The sequence below is a fragment of the Lissotriton vulgaris genome, chromosome 2_1 (genome assembly GCF_964263255.1).
Source record: "Lissotriton vulgaris chromosome 2_1, aLisVul1.2, whole genome shotgun sequence".
NCBI lineage: Eukaryota > Metazoa > Chordata > Amphibia > Caudata > Salamandridae > Lissotriton > Lissotriton vulgaris.
The window spans coordinates 147,225,692-147,247,370 of NC_141687.1; the positions used below are offsets into that span (position 1 = coordinate 147,225,692).

Genomic DNA, 21,679 nt, shown 5'->3' on the forward strand with positions numbered 1-21,679 from the left:
GCTGGGGTGGAGAGCTTGAGTCTGCCTGAATGTACCCGTGTATCAATTGGAATCCACTCGGGGGTTAGTGGTGGTCCCTACTGTGGTGGGGAGCACACCGTGTTGTTTGAATACCCCTCACACACCAACAGGCCCCTTGGTGTCATGCTTCATCATTGGGGTCTTCGCACCCCTCTACGGGATGCGGCGTGCTGCGACCTACGGATACGTGGAACACTTCCTGTGAACTATGTGTTAAAGTGTGTGGGGTATGATATGTGAGTGGTGGAGTGGTGATGGTGATAGTTAAAAGAATACCTGGCATGTGGGCAGAGAAAACCTTTTAATTAGGCCCCGGCTGGTATTGTTAAAAGGGGTGCAGTGTGAGGTTAAAGTTGTAGTATTATGTACAATAACCTCTAAAGTGCGTCAACATGAGTCATGTTTCAGAGTATAGGACTCGTTCTTCAGGACAGGATTCGCACAAGTATATCCCACCATACTCACATGAAAGAATGTATATATTAAAGTGTATTATACAAAAATAAGTGAACTATAAGTGTGTATGTTCCTAATTGGTAACTCGAACACGTGGTCTTATCGCCCCATTGGCTTTTTAATGAAGACCTAGAGGGAGAAAAATACATAATCATTATCTTTCTCGATATGCATTTACAACTTTCTAGTTGGTTTCAGTGACCTTAAGGACAAAGAATATGCATAGATATGTATATAAAGGGTTGCAGATTGCCTCCTGGATCATACACCCTATGGAAAAAAGTGAAAAAAGACATAGACACACATAGACACTAAGACTGCACACATATGTTTGGAAGGATGTTATTTCCAAAAGATTCCTTTTCTATGAGGAGGTAAATAGATATAACCATAGTCTTACTTTCTGTGTTTGATGACATTGCCTCATAAGCTTTTGCGCTTTGTTGGGGGTTTTCTCATGCTGAATTCAGCAATCTGTTGGCATGAGGAAACCTAGTTTTCGGATCTGCTACTTACAAATGTAAGAAAAGACCTTGTTTTCAGCGTTGTCTGGCCTAAACTCACGATTTTACAGGAGACGATGTGTCCTCTTCCCCTCAGCGCTGCTCCGGCGGTTGTGCCGTTGAGCTGAGGGCCAGATCTATTTATATCCCGTTCTCGTCGAGAAATAGGATAATTGACTAGCAATTACCGGCGGAAGTAAACCCATGTATGGGCTGGTTGCTTAAATGGTTTGGTAGCTTCCCTGTTCGTGTGCGGAGGAGCGGTGTCCCGCCGACCGCTCATGCGCATTTGTGATGTAATCCAATGCGCATGTGCCAGAGGAAAAGCGGGTCAGCGCCGCACATGCGCGGTCCGATTTCAAGGATGTTGTTAATTCGCTATGGTTACAAGTTCCAGAACTCCGTGTTTTAACCCCTTCCGTGCGGGGCGTATTTTCCGCCTGTGCTGACTCCGCCTTGCGCGGGCAGAGTCATGACGGAACGGTTCCGTCATCAGCACAGCTCAGCCGATGCTGATGACGGAACCGTTCTGTCATCAGCATGGAAGGGGTTAAAACACGGATGGGATGGGCTTAGGTATTTACGTTTATCAACCTGGGAACAGTGCTCCTGAAAACGAGGACCGACCGAATGTTCAATATACACGGCCAGGGTGGCATTAGGTTGTGTATTACATATAGTCAATTGCAGACAGGATAAAATGCAGAGAAAATAAAATTTAAGAGAAAAAAAAATTTACTGAGAGGAAGCCAAACGAGCGTGTACAGCAAAGTTTAGGAGAAAATTACTTGCCACAATATGGATAGTACATGGAGAGTTCACTGTAATTGACCCCAAGGTATGGCATCATTTAGGCCTGTCGTGCTGGTCCCCAGACGAAACACCCACCTCTGTTCTTTCTCAAAAAGGCCAGTGTTTGTGGGTAGCTGTTCTATCACAGTCCAGATGAGTTCATTGACACAATGCTGCCTTTCCAAATAATGCGCAGCCATCTTTGTGGTGGCTTTTTTGCATCTAACGTTACTTTAGTGTTCATTTATCCTGATCTTTACGGGTCTGGTGGTCATGCCCACATATTCCAAACCGCAGGGGCAAGTGATAAGGTACACCACGTTTTTGCTATTACAGTTTGTAAATTTTCGTTGATCCCATTTGCTCCCATTGCTGAAGGTGAGGGACAGACTTTTCTTTGTCAAGTGGCAGCTGTTGCAGTTGCCACAGGGATGGTGTCCCTGTAATCCTTGGAGCCTGGTTTGTTGCTCAGGTGGTTTAGGTGGTCTTGTGTGTACCAGGATGTCCTTTAGATTTCTACTTCTCCTGTGTGCAAATAAAGGTTTTTCTAGTTGTAGCGTCCCACTGGTCAATATCCTCCAGTGTTTGTTGACCATTTTGGACACTTGGTTCGAATGCGTGCTGTATGTAGTGACACACACTGTTCTGGATTGTGAGTTGTCTTTTGGAATTTTTTCTTCCAACAAGGCCTCCGGTTGTTGTTTCGGGCCCTCTTCATAGCTGAGTCAATGATTTTGTAGGGGTAACATCTGTCTTGTAATTTCTTTTTGAGGTCTTGGGCCTGGACTTTGTATTTGCTTATGTCACTACAGTTACGGCGCAGGCGGAGGAACTGCCCGTAGGGTAGGTTCTCTCTCAGGTGGCGTGGATGGAAGCGGTCAAAGCGTAGTAAGCAGTTCCTCGCGGTGGGTTTGAAATGGGTTTCGGTTTTTAGACTCCCTAAGTCGTGATAAATGTTAAGGTCTAGAAAGACCATGGATTTGTTGGACTTGGAGTGGGTGAATTTCAAAAAGGCATTTTGATTGTTAAGCCACTGCATGAAGGCCATGACTGACTGGTTGTCACCTGTCCAGATGACTGAGACGTCGTCTATGTATCTCTTCCATGTCTGGATGTTGGTCCTCAAGGGGTTATTTGGGTTTAGAATTTTTGTGGTCTCCAAATGGTGCACGTACAGACCCGCCAGGCTCGGCGCGAAAGTGCTGCCCATGCTGGTACCATATATTTAACAACAAGGGGTGGTGATGGACAGAGTTTCTGAATTAAGCAGAATACTCTCACCCAGTCAAGAGATCAGGGCTAGATCCAACACCGTTTTTTAGCTCACTGCACCATCCCAGCTCAGAACCTGGCTATATGCAAATTAGTCTGTTCCTGTCCCAGTGCATGATGGGAACAGGGCAAACCAAACTACCAAGCCAATTCTTACACTGGGAAGGAAACAAGCTTCCGGGGACCGGTTTCTGGCATTTCAGCCGTCGTCGGCCCGGCTTGCTTGAATCCTGATGGTGCAATGAGCAAGGGACTCACATCTGAGTATACCCTTCCGCGCTTAGGGTGGACAAAATATTTAACAACAAGGGGTGGTACCATGGCATTGTAGGTACAGGGAGCCCTCATATTCGAAGACGTTTTTTGTTAGTGCTGTTGAGATGCCCTCCATTACCACTCCTCGTGGGGTTTGGTATTTCCAAGATGTTGAATGCAGTACTTCCTCTACGATGTGGATAGTCTCGTCGTGTGGGAGACTCGTGTATAGACTCTCCACATCCAGACTCAGCAGAATCTGCGTGCCTGGATCAAAAGGGATGTCCTTCAATAATTGGAGGACACCTTTAGTGTCCTTCAGGTAAGTGTCGGTGGCTTGGACCAATGGTCTCAGAAAAGCGTCGGCAAACTTTGAAAGGGGCTCCAGTATAGACGATATGCCTGATACTATTGGTCTACCAGGGGGTTGGATAAGGCTCTTATGTATTTTGGGTATGCTGTAAAAGTAAGGGGTACGTGGATTCTTTTGTGTGAGAAAATCCCCTTCTTTTTTAGTGAGCCAATCATGGGCTAGGGCTTCTTCAATCATGGCGCCTATCTTTATCCTCAGTTGTTCTGTGGGATCATTGGGCAATATTTGATAGTTTCTTCTGTCAGATAACAATCTCCGGCACTCCTGGTCGTATGCTGTGGTGGTTTGTAAAACCACAGCTCCCCCTTTGTCAGCCGGTTTGATCGTCATGGCCTTATTATGGGAGAGTTCTCTTACTGCCTCGCTCTCCTGCTTGCTCATGTTATGGAAGGTTTGCTGGTTGTCAGTATTTATTTTGCTAAGTTCCACCATGAGAGCTTTCTCAAAAGCCAGTAACTCAACTGGTAAGGTGTGGTCAGGTGGTGTGAACGAGGACTTAGGTCTCAGGCCTGTGTCTGAGTTGTCAGGGGTGGTCTCTTTGTTATGAAAGAACGTTCTCAGTTTTACGCTCCTGATGAAATGTTGTACTTCTGTATGTAGGCGGAAAGTATCTAATTTATTTGTTGGTACGTACCATAACCCTTTGTTAAGTACTTTGTTCTGTATTTCCGTTTGGGGCCATGGTGTGATGTTTATCACTAGGTTCCCTTCTTGCTGGTCGACGCTTGGTTCGTCAGAGCCCCTGTCATGCTCCTGGTATAGACCCTGGGGTCCGTTTCCTCCTCAGGGGCTAGAATGTACACTACCTCGGGCATAAGAGATCCCTGTCCACAACATAGAAAATCATAAGTCTTACCCAGCCAGAGCCACATAGTGTTCTAGGCAGTGGGCGAGAACCTTATCTATTTAAGTACACAACCCTATCACCTGGTCTGTGCTCATACAGCAGCCCCCTTTCTTTTAGGAACACCCGCTACCTCTATCCTTTTACCTCCCATTCAGGTCAGGCATCACCCAGGACGAGCCACTCACCTCCATCTAAAGGTGCGGGGTTTATCTTCAAAAGGGCGAGTGACGCCACGGGAATAAGGCTACTTAAAAAATTGCAGGTATGAATTGAGTTGCCACCAAATAACCATGTTGCATACAATAAGGCAGTAATGGCTAGAGATATAATTGTTTAAAATTGCCAACATACCACGTGATATCACCCTTTACAGGGCCTTACATTGAAAAAGGTATGTTCCTATATCCGGAGGGAACTGCAAAAGAGATGATCTTTTACCAGAAGGAAGAGAAGAAAATATAATCGAATATCCTCCCTCTTACGGTAAAAAAAACTGAAGTACTGATGAAAGTTATGTCAGGATGGCCTATTTAGGCCTTAGTAGGGTATCGTTATGATCTACAAAATAACATAATTATATCTTTCCAGACCACATATTGTAAAGATTCTGAGCTCAATGTGGATCTGATGTCTCCATAGTGTGGATTTGAGGTCTCCATATTCCGTGAAGTTAGAGACTTTCTTTAAAGAAATACATCTTCTTTAAGGTTAGTAGTGGTGCGAATGAATGTTCCAATTGGATGTCTGAATGTATGTTCCAATTGGATGTCTGAATGTTGTAGTGCCCCTATTCCAAATTGGTCATTAGCTAGATTATAACGGAAGGTTGGTGAAATAGATTGTTTGGGACTACAGTCAGCAACGCATAAATGTACGTAATGTGATGAGAACCCTGTACCCTTAATAGAGGACAGAGTGAAATGTTTCATGTGAGTTACACCAGAGAACTTAGGAGTATTTTCTCCTATACTTTGATATGTCCTTATAATGTATTGAACCGCTCCTTTTTTAATACACAGGAGGATACGTGAGTTTTACCCCAAGGGACTTGAATTATTGTCCTGAGGAAGGTGTGCCGATATCCAAGGGCAGTGACACCGAAACGCGTCGACGCTTTTTTCTTGATATATAGAATTCAAGCCCAGTAAATCTCTGGTACAGAAAAAAAGAAAAAAAGAGATTTGTATAAAAAACCATCAGCAGGGCTATATGAATCTCATAATTGATAACTGTAACTGTTGTTTTTGACTCTTGGGGGTTTAATTTCGAATTCACACTGTTGACATTATTTCTTTACAATAAATTGTCATGCTTGAGGTTAGGATTTGTTTATACCTTGTCATAAGTTAGGCCTTATATTGATTTGCACATATAAACTGGTGAATGAATTTGTTATTGTGATTTTTATCTACAGTATGGACTGTTTTTTTTTTGCCTTGTGTTTTTAAATGACAATATTAATTCTGTAGTGTACTGAGTTTTATCTATTTATGTGTAATTTCTTTTGTTTTAATAAAAAAAGTCTGTGAACGGTATAAAATAGTTTATGACCAATGATTGTTTCTAGTGTGAAGGAGTGAATGAACTGTGTTTTCCAGGGATCCTTGTATACTTACTGTCTATAGCACCCTGTTCCCTGGAACTTGTGGGGTCTTCTCTCTTGTTGTAAACACTGATAAACGTAAATAACTAAGCCCATCCCATCCGTGTTTTAAAACACGGAGTTCTGCAACCTGTAACCATAGCGAATTAACAACATCCTTGAAATCGGAACGCGCATGTGCGGCGCTGACCCGCTTTTCCTCTGGCACATGCGCATTGGATTACATCACAAATGCGCATGGGCGGTCGGCGGGACACCGCTCCTCCGCACACAAACAGGGAAGCTACCAAACCATTTAAGCAACCAGCCCATACATGGGCTTACTTCCGCCGGTAATTGCTAGTCAACTGTGCTATTTCTCGGCGAGAACGGGATAAATAGATCTGGCCCTTAGCTCAACGGCACAACCACCGGAGCGGAAGAGGACACATCATCTCCTGTAAAATCGTGAGTTTTGGCCAGACAACGCTGAAAACAAGGTCTTTTCTTACATTTGTAAGTAGCAGATCCTAAAACTAGGTTTCCTCATGCCAACAGATTGCTGAATTCAGCATGAGAAAACCCCCAACAAAGCGCAAAAGCTCATGAGGCAATGTCATCAAACACAGAAAGTAAGACTATGGTTATATCTATTTACCTCCTCTTAGAAAAGGAATTTTTTGAAAACAACATCCTTCCAAACATATGTGTGAAGTCTTTGTGTCTATGTGTGTCTATGTCTTTTTTCACTTTTTTCCACAGGGTGTATGATCCAGGAGGCAATCTACAACCCTTTATATACATATCTATGCATATTCTTTGTCCTTAAGGTCACTGAAACCAACTAGAAAGTTGTAAATGCATATCGAGAAAGATAATGATTATGTATTTTTCTCCCTCCAGGTCTTCATTAAAACGCCAATGGGGCGATAAGACCACGTGTTCGAGTTACCAATTAGGAACATACACACTTATAGTTCACTTATTTTGTATAATACACTTTAATATATACATTCTTTCATGTGAGTAAGGTGGGATATACTTGTGCGAATCCTGTCCTGAAGAAGGAGTCCTGTATTCCGAAACATGACTCATGTCGACGCACTTTAGAGGTTATTGTACATAATATTACAACTTTAACCTCACACTGCACCCCTTTTAACAATACCAGCCGGGGCCTAATTAAAAGGTTTTTTCTGCCCACGTGCCAGGTATTCTTTTAACTATCACCATCACCACTCCACCACTCACATATCATACACCACACACTTTAACACATAGTTCACAGGAAGTGCTCCCACGTAGCCGTAGGTCGCAGCACGCCGCATCCCGTAGAGGGAAAGCGAAGACCCCAATGATGAAGCATGACACCAAGGGGCCTGTTGGTGTGTGAAGGGTATTCAAACAACACGGTGTGCTCCCCACCACAGTACGGACCACCACTAACCCCCGAGTGGATTCCAATTTGTTTATTTGTATACGCCCAGGGAGACTGAATACACTGTTTCCCTCCCTCCTTTGTTATATAGTTGTAACTGTGTATCACCATGTTAATATATGTCTTCGGATTATCATGTGAAATTGCTGAGGGACTGACTTATTTGTTTAATTGTCAGGAGAACAGAGGTTAGTGTTTGGGAGGTAAAGAGATGTGCATACCTTGAAAACCTCTACTAGACGGGGGATTCTGAGGGTGCAAAATATTCAGGGGTTTCCAAAAGCTGAACAAAGACACTTTAGTCTCAGCTGAGTCACTAACAATAAGATGTTTTGGAAGAGTCTGGCACCCACTGGTGTGCACCAGGAAGAGTGGACGGAACATCTGCCTGTTTCTGTGGAGCGAAAGGAAGCTGGTGTTTGACTAGGAAATGGCCTCTCGAATGACTGCTTTCCAAGTGTCCCAAATTATAACAGGAGAAGCTGAGCCTGCATTTTCTTGAAAAAATGTTTCAAGTTGCTTCCTGGTAATTTTTATATATGTCTGATCTGTATACCAGGTATTTTGGAAAAGTAAACGATCTATGTGTTTTATTTCCTGCTATAACTTGGAACGTTACCATAAGGGAATTGCGATCTAAAGTGGTATGTGGGCATATCATTATATCAGCTGTTGCAAGAATCCCATCTGAGACCCACGCCATATCTATTCTTGAATATAAATGATGTGGAGACAAATAATACGTATATCCTGAAATATTAGGATATAAGTATCTCCACAAATCTTTAACTAGCTGTAAGCGACCAAGTTCCACTATTGCAGCTCTTGTTTTAGACATTCTGTAAGTAAACGTTTGTCTAGTTGTATCTATATTATAATTCATAAAACAGTTGAAATCGCCCATTATCACCTTTTCTCCTTCCCAGTTTAGTATTTCCATATTTAAAGCATCAAAAATAAATGGTTCATCTACATTAGAACCATATTAGAACCATATATAGCAGATAAGATATATTTTTTGCTTTGTATTTCAACCTGTGCAGTTACCCATCTCCCAGCCCGATCTGTCATGGTTCTTTGTGTCACACATGAAAAGCCCTTCTGTTTCAGTATTGCCACTCTTCTAATGGAACAAGACTGAGAAATGCAGACAATAGTTTCATAGCCCAATTGTAATAGTGGCTTACGATCTTTGTAAGAGAGATGTTTTTCTGTTAAAAAAAACAAACTGAGGGTTATGCATTTTTAGCTATTCCCGTACCAACTGTCTCTTAAGTTTACTATTTAGTCCTGCGACATTCCAAGCTATACACTGAATTCTATACATAATCAAATTGTCTGTTTTTCCTTCCTGTGAGCTGTTGCCTCTATTGCACTTAGTTTCCACCTTATAGTATTTATTCTTTTCCATTTCCTTTCCCCCTCCCTGCATTAAGCAAACTAATACTTAGTTTCTCTATGAGCTGTCTTGTTGATTTTATTTTCAATTTTTTCCCCACTTGTGCCCCCCCCAAACCAACCCCCCTACCCACCCTGTGACTTGGAAGAGGAATTACCCCCTTAAAGAAGCTGCTACCAAGGCACCTAAAAGGAAAACAGGTCACCCAAAACACCCCCACAACCAAAACCCTGCACCCGAAGCCTTATAGGTTTAACAATCAGTACCTAATTGTTCACTTGATATTCATTTCATTTCTTCCCACCCTTCTCAATTTGCCATTTACTGATAGCTTCTGTTGACTCATTAACAGCATCTATTGTTATAGGAGAGCTCGGGCGGCCTTTTAAATATACAGCCTGGCGCAGCAAAAAGTTACCGAAATATATTAAAAAAGGCCTTGGGTATCGGGACCCCTGTATTTGAGGGAGTCTATGTGCCCGCTGAATCTGACAGTCCCAATCCCAGTCACCCAGATGGTGGAAAGCCTTCTGGGATAGCAGTGCCAAATAAGTCCGAGGACCTGACCCCTCTTTTCCTTTTGGAACACCAAATAATCTCTGGCGTTGGCGGTACCTTCGGCAGAGCCATCGTAGATCTGGCGCCAGTACCCTGAGCTAAGGATTTCCAAGTGAATACCGAGCTCAGAAGGCGGGTCAGCCGATGTCTGTGAAGCAACCTCGAAACGCCGCAAAGTATAATCGCCAGCATAGGTAATAAGTGTCCCGAGATTCAGTTAGATTGTAGCCAGCTCTTCATCATTTTATTACTTTGTTACTTTATTTTCAAAGCACGTAGGGTAGGGTGGGGTCTTCACGCTCCATTTCGCTACATTAGTTCAGCAATTAAACAATTTGCCTGGCGGGGTTTACGGGAGATGCTCTTAGTGCCCGAGTTCCCTGGTAGTGTCAACCCGCCATCTCGCTCCTCCTCCCCATATTACATAATTCAATATATACTACAGCAAAATAAAAAACAGCATTGGCATAACCAATAGGTCTTGCTTTTGGGACCTTATAAGTATTTAGTTATGCAGCACAATATCCTTGGTGCAACAACATCAACTTTTGCATGGCTAAACATTTATAAGGTTTCAAAGGCGAGACCTATTGGCTATGCCAATGTATTTTATATGCCGCATGGCACACTTGAGTTGCAGAATAATGCATCAAATTAAGAGCATGGCACACTGGTGTTGTACAATGGTGCATTATATACAAGCATGCCAAATTGGTGTTGCAGAATAATGCATTTTGTACACTGTGAGACACACTGGTGTTGAAGAACAGTGCATATAATGCAGTGTGGCATGCTAATGTTGTGCAGCAGTGCATTAAATGCAGAGCATGTCACACTAGTGTTGGGCTTTAGTGCATAATATACACTGTGTGGCACACTAATGTTGCACAACAGTACATTAAATACAGCGTGTGGCACACAAATGCACATTGGTGCATTCACTGAAGATTAAGGTCCCAGTGTTGCACAACAATGCGTTAAAGGCAGGTCAATGCAATAGTTTTGCACAATATTGCATTAAATACAGAGCATGGCACACTAGTTTTATAAAACAGAGCATTAAATGCACAGTCTGGCAGAGCAGTGTTGCACAACAGTGCAATAAATGCAGAGCACTGCACGCAAGTAGTACACTAAAAGTCTGACCTGTCCATGATCACGGACCAGGCAGCGCAAGGAGAGGTTTGAAGTGAATAATGACATGGTGATGTATGTAGGTCACATAACACAGCTAAAGTATAAATTAAATCTGAGGTCAGACACTACTGGCAAAGGGGCAGATCCTGGCCCTGCTAATAAACACAGGTGGGACATAATTACAAGCCGACGTCATCTGATGGCGAGGAAACATCTAGAATGGAATGCCACTGGGAAGAAACCATTATGAAGATAAGTAGTTATCATGAGTTTTACTTTTAGGTTAGTTCTTAGAAAGTGAAAAATAATACTGGGGGCTGTTCATAAAATTCAGCATGGCTCAGCCACTACTGGAACTACGCTGAGTACCACTGATTAATATATAGGCCATACCAGGCATTAGCCAGGGGGCGGGGCATCCAGCTGCAGAACCTTAGAGACTGGGTGGCGCGCCAGACGATTGTCAAGAGAAAAACCCAATCCCGCCCTGTCTTACGAAACCTGGCTGCAAAGAGCGCCAACAGCTGCACTGTGGAAGCTCTGATACTGTACTTGGACACCCTGCCAAGGTTTTCAGAGCCAGCGAGGAGTTCCTGCAGCAACAAGCCTTAGGAATCACTACTTGCTTGGTAGAAATGTTTGGATGGACTCTTACGGAGTTGTCCAAATCGTTACATTTTGGGCAGGAAGTGAGGTTTTGACTTCCTTCTTTGAAACTCAATGAAAGATTACAATAGGTGGTGTTGTTATCCCTCTAGCCACACAGTAGTTATGTGCCCAGATGTTGGCAATCAGTGGGAAGCTGAAGTCAATGCACTCATTGTGTTCTATCGTGTTTCCGATCGTAGGTTTGCCCAAGGGATCAGACTTGACGTGGGAGTCACTTGTCAGAGGGTTATTCAATGCTGCACCTTATCTGAGATGCATGCGATGCGGGGGTCTTTGGTGAGTTTGTGTTCGTATTCACTGATTGACTCCCCCTGAGGTGGAAAGTATGCGCATACTGGGACCTGTCATTTTCCTTGTTTCGAGTATAAACGTGACCCCCGCAGTCTCCGTGTTCAAACTGTTATCAGCTCTATACGAGATGCTAGCTGAAGGCGAGTTTGCCTGCAAAAAAACAGCATGGTGCATTCTGGGACTCAGTTTTCCCTTTTCCCATTTATAAGTATGAATCAGACAATACCTGTTTGCATAACGTTGGTGGTTGTTAGACATGTATGTTTCAATGTAAACCCCTGCATATCGCAGTTTGTGAATTGAACCACATGGGTGCATCGGTGGACTGGGGTTGGCGCTATGCTGGTATGGAGACATCAGGTATTGGTGTGTATAGGTGACCCGATGGCTCCATATCTGCAGACTCCCGTCTCCAGTGCAGCGTTCTCATCCAACAACAAACTGCACCATGGGATTGTAGTCCTGACTCACTGCCAACTTTCCCTCTCGAAGTAACAGCAAGGCAGGGCGGCCTAGGTTGCGTAACAAGAACAGTTCGAGAGAGTTTTGTTCTCGCGCCACCTTGAACGCCATTCCATCGCAACTGCTCAAAAGCACCTAATGCTCTCGGGCTCTCACGCGCTCCTCGTTGTAAGAATAACTCAAAACCAGGCAAATATGGGCACCCCCACTTCACTCTCTGCCCAACAGCCCAGAAGTCCCACCAGCACCCTCTAACCCGGCAAACCTTGGCGCTGGGACAGGGAGCCCTTTGCTTTAAGGGGCCTATGCCAGTGAAGAATTGTGCCTGTGGTGAGGAGAGAGGCCTGAAGCTAGCGGAGCCGAAGTCAGTAGCTGAGTATGAGGGGGTGGGGGCATTTCCACGTCCCCCCTTCTCCACTCCAGGTGCGCCACTGTTACCGGACCCAGCTGAGGACAGAGGCTTGAAACACAAAGGCAGCCGCGGCAATGCTTCCTTTCACAGAGGAGGTCTGGGGATTCCATACATGAAGAAAAACCTCCGCCCTGCTGGCTTTCAGGAGGGCGGTCTCACTGAAGCCATGGGGGGGTGAATGGGGGTGGGGAAGGCCCCCATAGAAGCCAATGGAGCGGAAGAACAGCTTGGAAAGGGATTGAAGTTTGTTCAAGGGTTGAGGCTGCTGGCTTGGGGTGGCGGTAAAAAAAAACAAGTTGAACTGCATGTAGACTGGTGCGCGTGTAAAGCACTCCTATGCCTTTGGGTCGAGTTTGCGCTATATAAATGTGCGCGCCCTGGGCTGAGATTTGCTGAACCCTGGCAAAAGTGGTCTTTGTTCATGCATGTGTGGAGACTCTTAGATCAGAGCCTAGACTGAACCGGCAGAGGAAAGAGAGATCAAGCTGGCGGTTTGTAACATTTGTAAATCAGTATATATGTTTAACATAAACAGAATGCCCTTAGTGACAACAATTTGAATACTTTTAAAAGGCTATCAGAGATACAATTGTGGATTAATTAGGCCTTGCATTGCATGCTGCATATAACTGAAGATCTGCCCTCGGTCCATGAAAAACATGCAGAGCAAAAAAAATAGAAGAGCTGATGTACCTTCTTTTCGTTGACGATCATTATTTGAAACCCGCGAGGATCGCCAGGAACTGCAAATAATCCAATGCTGCACAGATCATGTAAGTTAGCAAACAGCACCACGAAAAACATGCAAAAAAACCAAGAAGAGCTGCTGTACTGTCTTTTCGTTGACGATCATTAATTGAAACCCAAAAACCCACGAGGACCGCCAGGAACTGCAAATAATCCAATGCTGCAAGTTTATGAAAGTTAGAAAACAGCGCCACACAGTGCTTAGTAAGGGGATTTAAGTGTTACTGAAGTCCATAGTGACAGTGCCACAAGATGTGCGGCCGAGTGGTGCTAATGACCCCTGAAAGACAGATGGCTGCGCGTGCTAATGACCCCTTAAAGACAGATGGCTGTGCGCGTGCGCGCTCACTTGAACTCAAGCTTCAGGCCAGCAGGAGCCTCTGGTGGCACTTTTAAAAGCCACTTATTAAATGTCTCGAAGAGACAACATGCGCTGTCTCAAGCGAGACCTAAAAAGGCAAGACATAATAGAGGAAGGTATTTCTGCTATAAGACAGGCTGAAATAGAACATATGAATTTGGTCCGGTTGGGATCATCTAATCAGGATGAATTATTATTTGACTTAATTGATTTGAGGGTGGCTGCCAAAAAGGTATTCAGGGAAAGAATGCTGCCAGTAATAATAAATATCGTACTTCACAATACAAATTTGGTGAACATATGGGCTGAATCCTATATTAAAGAAATAAAAGCGGCAAACAGTACGCTGTACACAGAACCAAAAGAGATCTTAAAACAATTTTATGTTTATTATCAAGAATTGTACACCTCTGATATTTTAACAAATGAGGAAGATCTACAACAATATTTGCGAAATATACACTTACCGAAGCTAAAAGAGGAAGATATTATCACAGTAGGAAATAATATTAGTAAAGAGGAGATACTTCTAGCAATATCTGGACTCCCTTTTGGACAGGGGAAGATTCATTACCTCTGGAATTTTACAAACTATTTAAAGAGCAGCATATTGAATCTTTCAGAGGGGTCATACAATATATTGGAAACCATGGCACAGTGCCTAAATTCCTGGAATTTGACATGAATAGTGTTTTTTTAAAGAAAAATAAGCCTCCTGATGAGTGTGGCTCATATAAATCTATTTCGCTTATCAATTTAGACGCAAAAATATTTACACCAGCTATATCAGACCTTGTCTCTGTCCCTCAACATTTATTTATTTAAAAGGTTTTATATAGAGCTGTTGGACCCCAGAGCGCTTTGCAAGGTAGGTAAACAATCATATCAAGATACAATATACAATTGACAATGTGCAGAAAAATTCACAAAAGATAAAACATTGTGTTAAATGAGTGAAGGGGGCAAAGAAACAAACGGATAATTAAAGGGACAATGGGAGTTGAAATTAGAGAGAGAGAAGGGGGTGTAGGGAAGGAGAGTGAGAATATGGAAAGAGGGAGAGGGGTTGGGTAAAAGAATGAATCAGAGAAGAGAGGAAATGAGCAGGGTTAAAGTCAGTAACATTAAGAACCCCAATATTTGTTGAGGAGAAGTACTTTGAGTCTTTTTTTGAAGAGAGGGTAAGAGGGGTTGCAGCGAAGGTCTTTGGGAAGAGAATTACAAATCGTAGGATCATTACCACAGAATGCACGTGATTGGGTCTTTTTACATTTTAGTCTAGGAGGGATCAGGACAAGGGAGTTAGTGCTCCTCAGGGACCTGGAGCACCCTGCTTTTTGTAGTTTGCTTGAAAGGTAAGAGGGGGTGTTTTGGTGAAGAGCTTTGTGTGTGATACAAGCAATCTTGTAGGTGGAACTTTTCACGAGGTGTCAAGTTTGCCCGGGCTGACGGTATTCCTGACCGTAGGTACTATGCGGGGAGTCGCGTGTGCACAAACTTGACACCGCATGAAAAGTTCCCGCGCCGTCACAACCCAGGATGATAGCACTTCTCGCTTGATCTGTACTTTTTGCTTCTGTGAATTACAGTGAGCTAACACGGGTAATATCCATGAGTAATACCTTTAAAAAAAAAAAAATTCTCTTTTCACATTAAGAGCCTCACGGGAGGGTGCACCTTAGCGCGTGCATACCACCGGAGCGCTATTTGTTATGGTCCTGACGAATGCTGAGCGAATTTGCGTATATACCAGCAGAAACATGTTGACCGATCATTTTATTTAAGGACACAGGTTTTCTAATATAGAACCTAGTTTTGTCCGTACATACACGTTTTTAATTCTAATACAGGTTGGCCTTTATTAAAGATTTTTGTATAGGTTTCAATCTTGTATTTTTTAAAGTTTGCACTCACAGTTATATTCACATTTCAGTTCGAGCACTGTCACACACATCACCATCCCACTACGCTGTAATTCAGGCGTTGTAGCATGCTGGGGGGGCACTCGGCCCCCCCGGCAAGGACCCAATGATGAAGCATGTCACCAACTAGTGGTGAGTGAGGGTCCTTTTACAAAGAGAAAGACTTGTCTTCCTCTTATGTTTGTAAACACATAAGGGCAAAGGTTGCTATTTGTGGGTTGCCACTTGGTGGTTAACTCAAATAGGTTGACTTTGGTCTGGTGGGGGATTAATGTAAATGTAAATGTGGGTGTACTTGTAAAGCGCACTGTGACTCCATGGAGTATCCCGGCGCTGAAGACCGCTGGGGAACCCGTCCTGGTTTTCCCTGTGAGATGGTCCCTTTCTGGGTATCTCCAAGGTGAAACCAGGCATCCCCGGCGTCTGTGGGGGGCCGTTGTAGAGATGAGGCAAGCTTAATGCCCAGAGTTGCCGAGTGTGTTCCCTGGTTAGAGTAGGCACCGAGGCGAGAATTATCGAGTCCGTTTTGACCCTGGTCCACGACCCTGCCGCATCGGGAATTGAACCCTGGTCCCCGGCCGTTCTCTGCTTACGGGTCTGCCGCCTCTAACCCGTGAGCCACACCACTCCACCTTAATATAGTTCAACACACATTTAATTGGTTATCGGTTCTCTTTTTTCACCGAGTCACTCCTAAGTTATTTTTTGATATACTGACAGGGGTACAGGAGTGTCCACTCATGCCCTCTCTCTCTCGTTAATATTGTTTGTCTCTTTAGAACTATCCATCTGCGGGTCCCTAATAGTTTCTTTAAAAGATTACATGGTCTTTTCAGTAGCTTTATCTGGGGCTACAAGAAGGCACGGAGAGCAATTGATTTACTTAAATGCCCCTTTGATCAGGGTGGAATAGATTTCCCAGATTTCAAGATGTATTTTTGGTCTGCATTTGCATGTCATTTCCGAAGTTTAATAAATCCTTTATGAACTACCTTTTTTCACCAACTACTGCTGGCAGAAAATAGCTCGATGTATTTGTATAAAATCAATGATCCAAATTATTTTAAGCGGGTTGAATTTAAGACCCTATGGGATACTACGTTTATTTGGAAGGCTATCTTAACTAGATGTGACTTATCATTTTATCACGATAAACTTCCTCTGTGGGTTGATCCAATTTTTCCGGAGATTTTTCAAGATATTACAGGTAAACAATGGGCTAATTTTAGCATTTTAACAATTGGGGATCGGTATTACTATGGTGGTTTTGTCTCATTTGAGACTTTTTTTTTAAGCTACCGGGGCATATACTTTTTTAATACTTACAGATTAAGAATTACCTGCTGACACATCTAAAAATTTGACAAAAATAACTAAGTCAGCGATATTGGATCATCTTTATCAAGATAAAATTAAATCTATGATTAGCCACATGTATAAAATCTTCATTAGTTACAGAAAAGGGGATGGCAGCAAATTAGCCGAAAGGTGGAGTCTAATATTGGGAGGGGAAGTCACGGCAAACAATATAGAACAAAGTCTAAGTGTAGTTAAGGAATCTGTATATGCTACTAATTTACGAATGCAACAGTTTCGCACTGTTTGTATCCTATATTATACACCTGAGAGAATAGCTAAGTGGGCTTCTACAGGATCTGATAGCACGCGAGTAAAATGCCCCAGATGTGATCTTTTTGCAGCAAATATCACACATGTTTGTAACGTGTCCTAAAATTAATAGCTTTTGGCAACAGGTGGGTCAGATATGCTCTCAAAAGTTGGGGATAGATTTTTCCCTTACCGTTAGAAACATTATGTTGGGCCCTGAAAACCTTAATTATAGACAGAACTGGTTACTCTTGATTTTGTTGGTAATAGCTTGATTGGTAATTGCTCGAGTTTGGATCAGTTTGAGCCCTTCACTTATAAGTGATTGGTGGATGTTGATAAAGGAAATATACGCAATGGAACATGCTTTGGCGAATGTGAGGGGTACTCAAGCTTTGATTAAATTAAAATCTATATGGGGACTCATATTTTAATGTATATGAGACATGAACTAGGATTGATGATATCTGAGAATTAACTTTTTTTTTCATGTGTGATTAATGAACTGTCTTATAGTTCAGTCTTTATGTAATATGGCAGTGGTTCTCAAACTGGGGTCCCTGGACCCCTAGGGGTCCGTGACACACTCCCAGGGGGTCCCCAGGCAGCAGTTTTAATAGCACTACTAAGTTCCTTTATAATCAGCAGTTTTCATAGCAACAATAAAAGCGTCAAGATAACTCTTGTGATTAATGTACCTGCTGGAGCGAGAGATGGGAGTTCTGTCTATTGGCAGCTTTGACTCCTCTAAGGAAGTGCAGAGATTTAATATGCCTGCTGCAAAGAACATGTACCATGCATTTAAAAATACCATCTTTTATGTGCATAACTCAGTGGGTTACGGCTTTTGTCACAGTGCTTCTGTTGTTACTGTGCAGTTCATAAGTTACAATCTTAAACTAGCACAGTGAGCTATGAACTGCCATCAAAGAGCTGCATTCAAACTGCATGATACAAGGTAGTAATTTATGTTTTCTCTGTCTTTCATGATCTTGATGCTGCTAATAAAGGTTTATTTGGGTAGAAACTGTCCTCATCGCCGCCACCGATGACATCAGGACTCTGCCAGACAATGGAGAAACCGCGGCCCTCATCCCCCTGGACCTGTCAGCCGCCTTCGACACTGTCTGCCACCACACTCTATGCACACGCTTCCACGACGCCGGGATCCAAGAGAAGGCCCTAGACTGGACCACCTCCTTCCTCTCCAGCAGAACACAGAGCGTCCTACTCCCCACCCCCCCCCCTTCCACTCCAAAACCACTGAGATCATCTGCGGCGTACACCAGGGCTCATCCTTCAGCCCAATGCTGTTTAAACATCTACATGGCACCGCTCGCCCACGTCGCCTTACTTCACAACCTCAATGTCATCTCTTATGCCTATGACACTCAGCTGTTCCTCTCCCTCACCAAGAATCCCCACTCCGCCAAACCTAACCTCCATGAAGGAATGAAGGCCGTCGCCGAATGGATGAGGAGCAGCCGGTTGAAGCTGAACTTGGACAAGACGGAGGTCCTCATCTTCGGATACACCCCCTCGTCCTGGGACGACTCCTGGTGGCCGACCGCACTGGAAACAGCTCCAACACCCACCGACCACGCACGCATCCTAGGGGTCATCCTCGACTCTACCCTCTCCATGACTAAGCAGGTCAACGCCGTCTCTTCCTCCTAATTCATCACCCTCCGCAAGATCTACAAATGGATCCCCACCGAAACGAGAAGAATGGTCACCCAGGCCCTCATCAGCAGCAGGCTGGACTACGGAAATGCCCTCTACGCAGGAGACTCGGCCAAACTCCTGAAACGACTTCAACACATCCAGAACGCCTCGGCACGCCTTGATCCTCGACATTCCTTTGCCGCAGCCACATCACACCCCACCTGAGAGACCTGCACTGGCTACCCGTCAACAAGAGGATAACCTTCAAGCTCCTCTTCCACGGACACAAGGCACTCCACAACATCGGACCAGCGTACCTCAACAGACGACTCATTTTCTACACCCCCACCCGCCAGCTCCGCTCCTCCGACCTAGCCCTCACCACAGTCCCTCGCATCCGAAGAGCAACTTCCGGCAGCAGATCAATCTTCCACTTCGCCGCCAAGTCCTGGAACACCCTCCCCATCCACCTACGGCAGACCCAAGACCTGCCGACCTTCAGAAGACTCATCAAGACCTGGCTCTTCGAGCAGTAGCAGCTTAATGGCCTCATGCTCGAAACAGTGGGCTTATCAAATCATTGATACAGAAAGTAAAGTAAGGACATAGGGAGTGACACTATTATCTAGGAGTAAGCAGGGGGTGGGCTCAAAAATGGTAGACTGTCTTCCTTACTGCCTGTACCTCTCAATTGAATGGCTAAAGCAACATTAATTCTACAATGCATCATTGCAGCATAGAGCTAACACGTCATGGGTAGAATCATGCATCCAGACCTTTGCTCCAGTTTACTGTCTCACCTGTCCTGAGTCCTCTTGCACAGTATGAGGTTTTGTATGCCTAAGGCTGGTAGAAAGTTGTACTGTAGGCGTAAAAAATAGAGATCCCCACACAACAACTTGCAGTAAATTGCTTTGTCCCTGTTGCCACTACACCCTGTATGTATGGGACACAGATTGAGCACTGGGTGCTAATTCCTCAACTGAATGTGAAGGGAAGTACATTCCTTAGTGCATGTCCATGATCCGTCAGGGTGAAATTAACTGCACTTTATCTGTTCAAGTTTGATCTCATGCAAAATTCAACTTGAACAATATTGTCCACCACTCTGTACACAATATGTACCGAGTCTGCCTCCACTGCCTACGAACAGAGAGGTGTCATTGTTGTCACTTTGGGGCCGAGGCAAACTAGGTGCATCCTCATGCTCCAACTGGTCACTCATCAAAAAGGGGAGAGGACTACATCTTTTCTCAAACATAGTAAATTTTAAAGAGAATCCTAAAGTGCTGACATCGCATTTGTATACTGTAACACTGAACAAAGAGGAAATAGGATTTATTGAATACCGCTGACATCCATGTGATTTGGCAGCAGTCACTAAGTTACCATTTAGTAGGAGCTGTACCCAAATGTTGTTCTAATGGGCACAATAATGTTGTCAGCGGCTGAACGGTTCACTTATTTAAAATGCTACTGCAAGCTTGTGCCCCAATGACAGTTAATGGCCTTTATTTATGAAGTGTCCTCAGCAAGGAAAGAAGAAAAGCAAAACTCAACCAAACAAGGTTATACATTTTAATCACAGTCTAACAAGTATCTTCCACTAACTAGTGTACAATTCAATACAATAACTAGTAGCATGACATAGGCCCTAGAAGTCTTCAAGTGTTACATTACAGCTAAATTATTAGTTGATTGCCTTAAAACGAATGATATTTTAGGTCAGCTAAAATAGTACTCCTGATTACAAATGCTGGTTGTATGCAGGGGTGGGGAAGGTAAGGCATTAGCTGAATGACTAGTTCAGCTGCCCCCTTATTAAAATATAAATGCCTATTTAGTTCCTATATCAATGTAATCAAATACATAGTATTATTTCAAGATGCTGAGATGCTAATGGGCAATCTGTTTTGCACTTTGCATATTCATTCATTCATTCAAAGCAGGTACTCACTTGGAAAGGCTTGGGTCATCCATAACAAATGATCTTATAATGTACTCTGTATACCTAGGTGACTTACTTATGTCTCTCCTGCTCCTGTGGAATCCAATCTGAGAATCCTTATTCAGGCCCATTCCCCAGACCTTGTTGAGATCAGTTGTTCTGGAGGATAATAATGTGAACCCATAGCCACATGCGGCAGAAGCAACCTAAAAAGGAAATTATGCATGTGAGAAAATTAGAAACAATCCATTGCTAAAATAAGCAATAAAAAACCTTCCTTAGTAAGAATAGGGAAGATTACATCAAAGGTGGGTAATCTTGCACATGTCCAACATTAATCCTTGACATGAGAAAATAAATGCAAAAAAGTGGAAATGTTGTAGACAAAACTCCCAATGTTGCGGACACAAAACTTCAACAGATTACTAATACTACATGTAATATGTTGACAGCATGATACAAGCCATATATTTAAATGATCTTAAATAAACTGCTCTTCTCTTGAGGAAACCATATCTAGAATTGAGAATTTCTAGAAGTCTTAAATCACATGCCATTTAATGCAGCAGACCATGAAGCCGATAAGGAGTTTCTGTTTTTAATTTCAATAGCCCCATGAGGTGGTGGCTTCATTGTCTTAACACAATGCAAATAGGTTAGGAAAGTGTGATTTACCCAGGTTTTGTCTCCCCATTATTTCAAACAAAATTCCCGGTGTTTCCAAAAAGTTAATGATATCTCAGCAATTCCTATGCAGCCTATCCTGCTCAACCTCTGCTTAAGGTTACAATGTAGAAGGGTGAGGACTGTTTCGTTCAATAGGCATCATTGGTACTTATGATACTTTTTTAATTAAGATACCAATTTTGATGACTTATAGACTTCAGCATCAGCTTTGGATGCGAATCACGTACTTTTGTATCTTCACCTACTTATCTGACCTTCCATCCCAGTTTTGCAT

The 21,679-nt window shown here is 43.4% G+C and overlaps 1 protein-coding gene across 1 annotated transcript in view; it reads right to left on the reverse strand.

The window, feature by feature from the left end:
• RCC1L (RCC1 like) overlaps positions 1–21,679 on the reverse strand; it is a 126,912-nt gene that overhangs the window by 103,308 nt on the left and 1,925 nt on the right. The window contains exon 2 of the mRNA XM_086954591.1: positions 20,795–20,924. Coding sequence (XP_086810717.1) covers positions 20,795–20,924 — 130 coding nt within the window. The remainder of the gene's footprint in view (positions 1–20,794; positions 20,925–21,679) is intronic.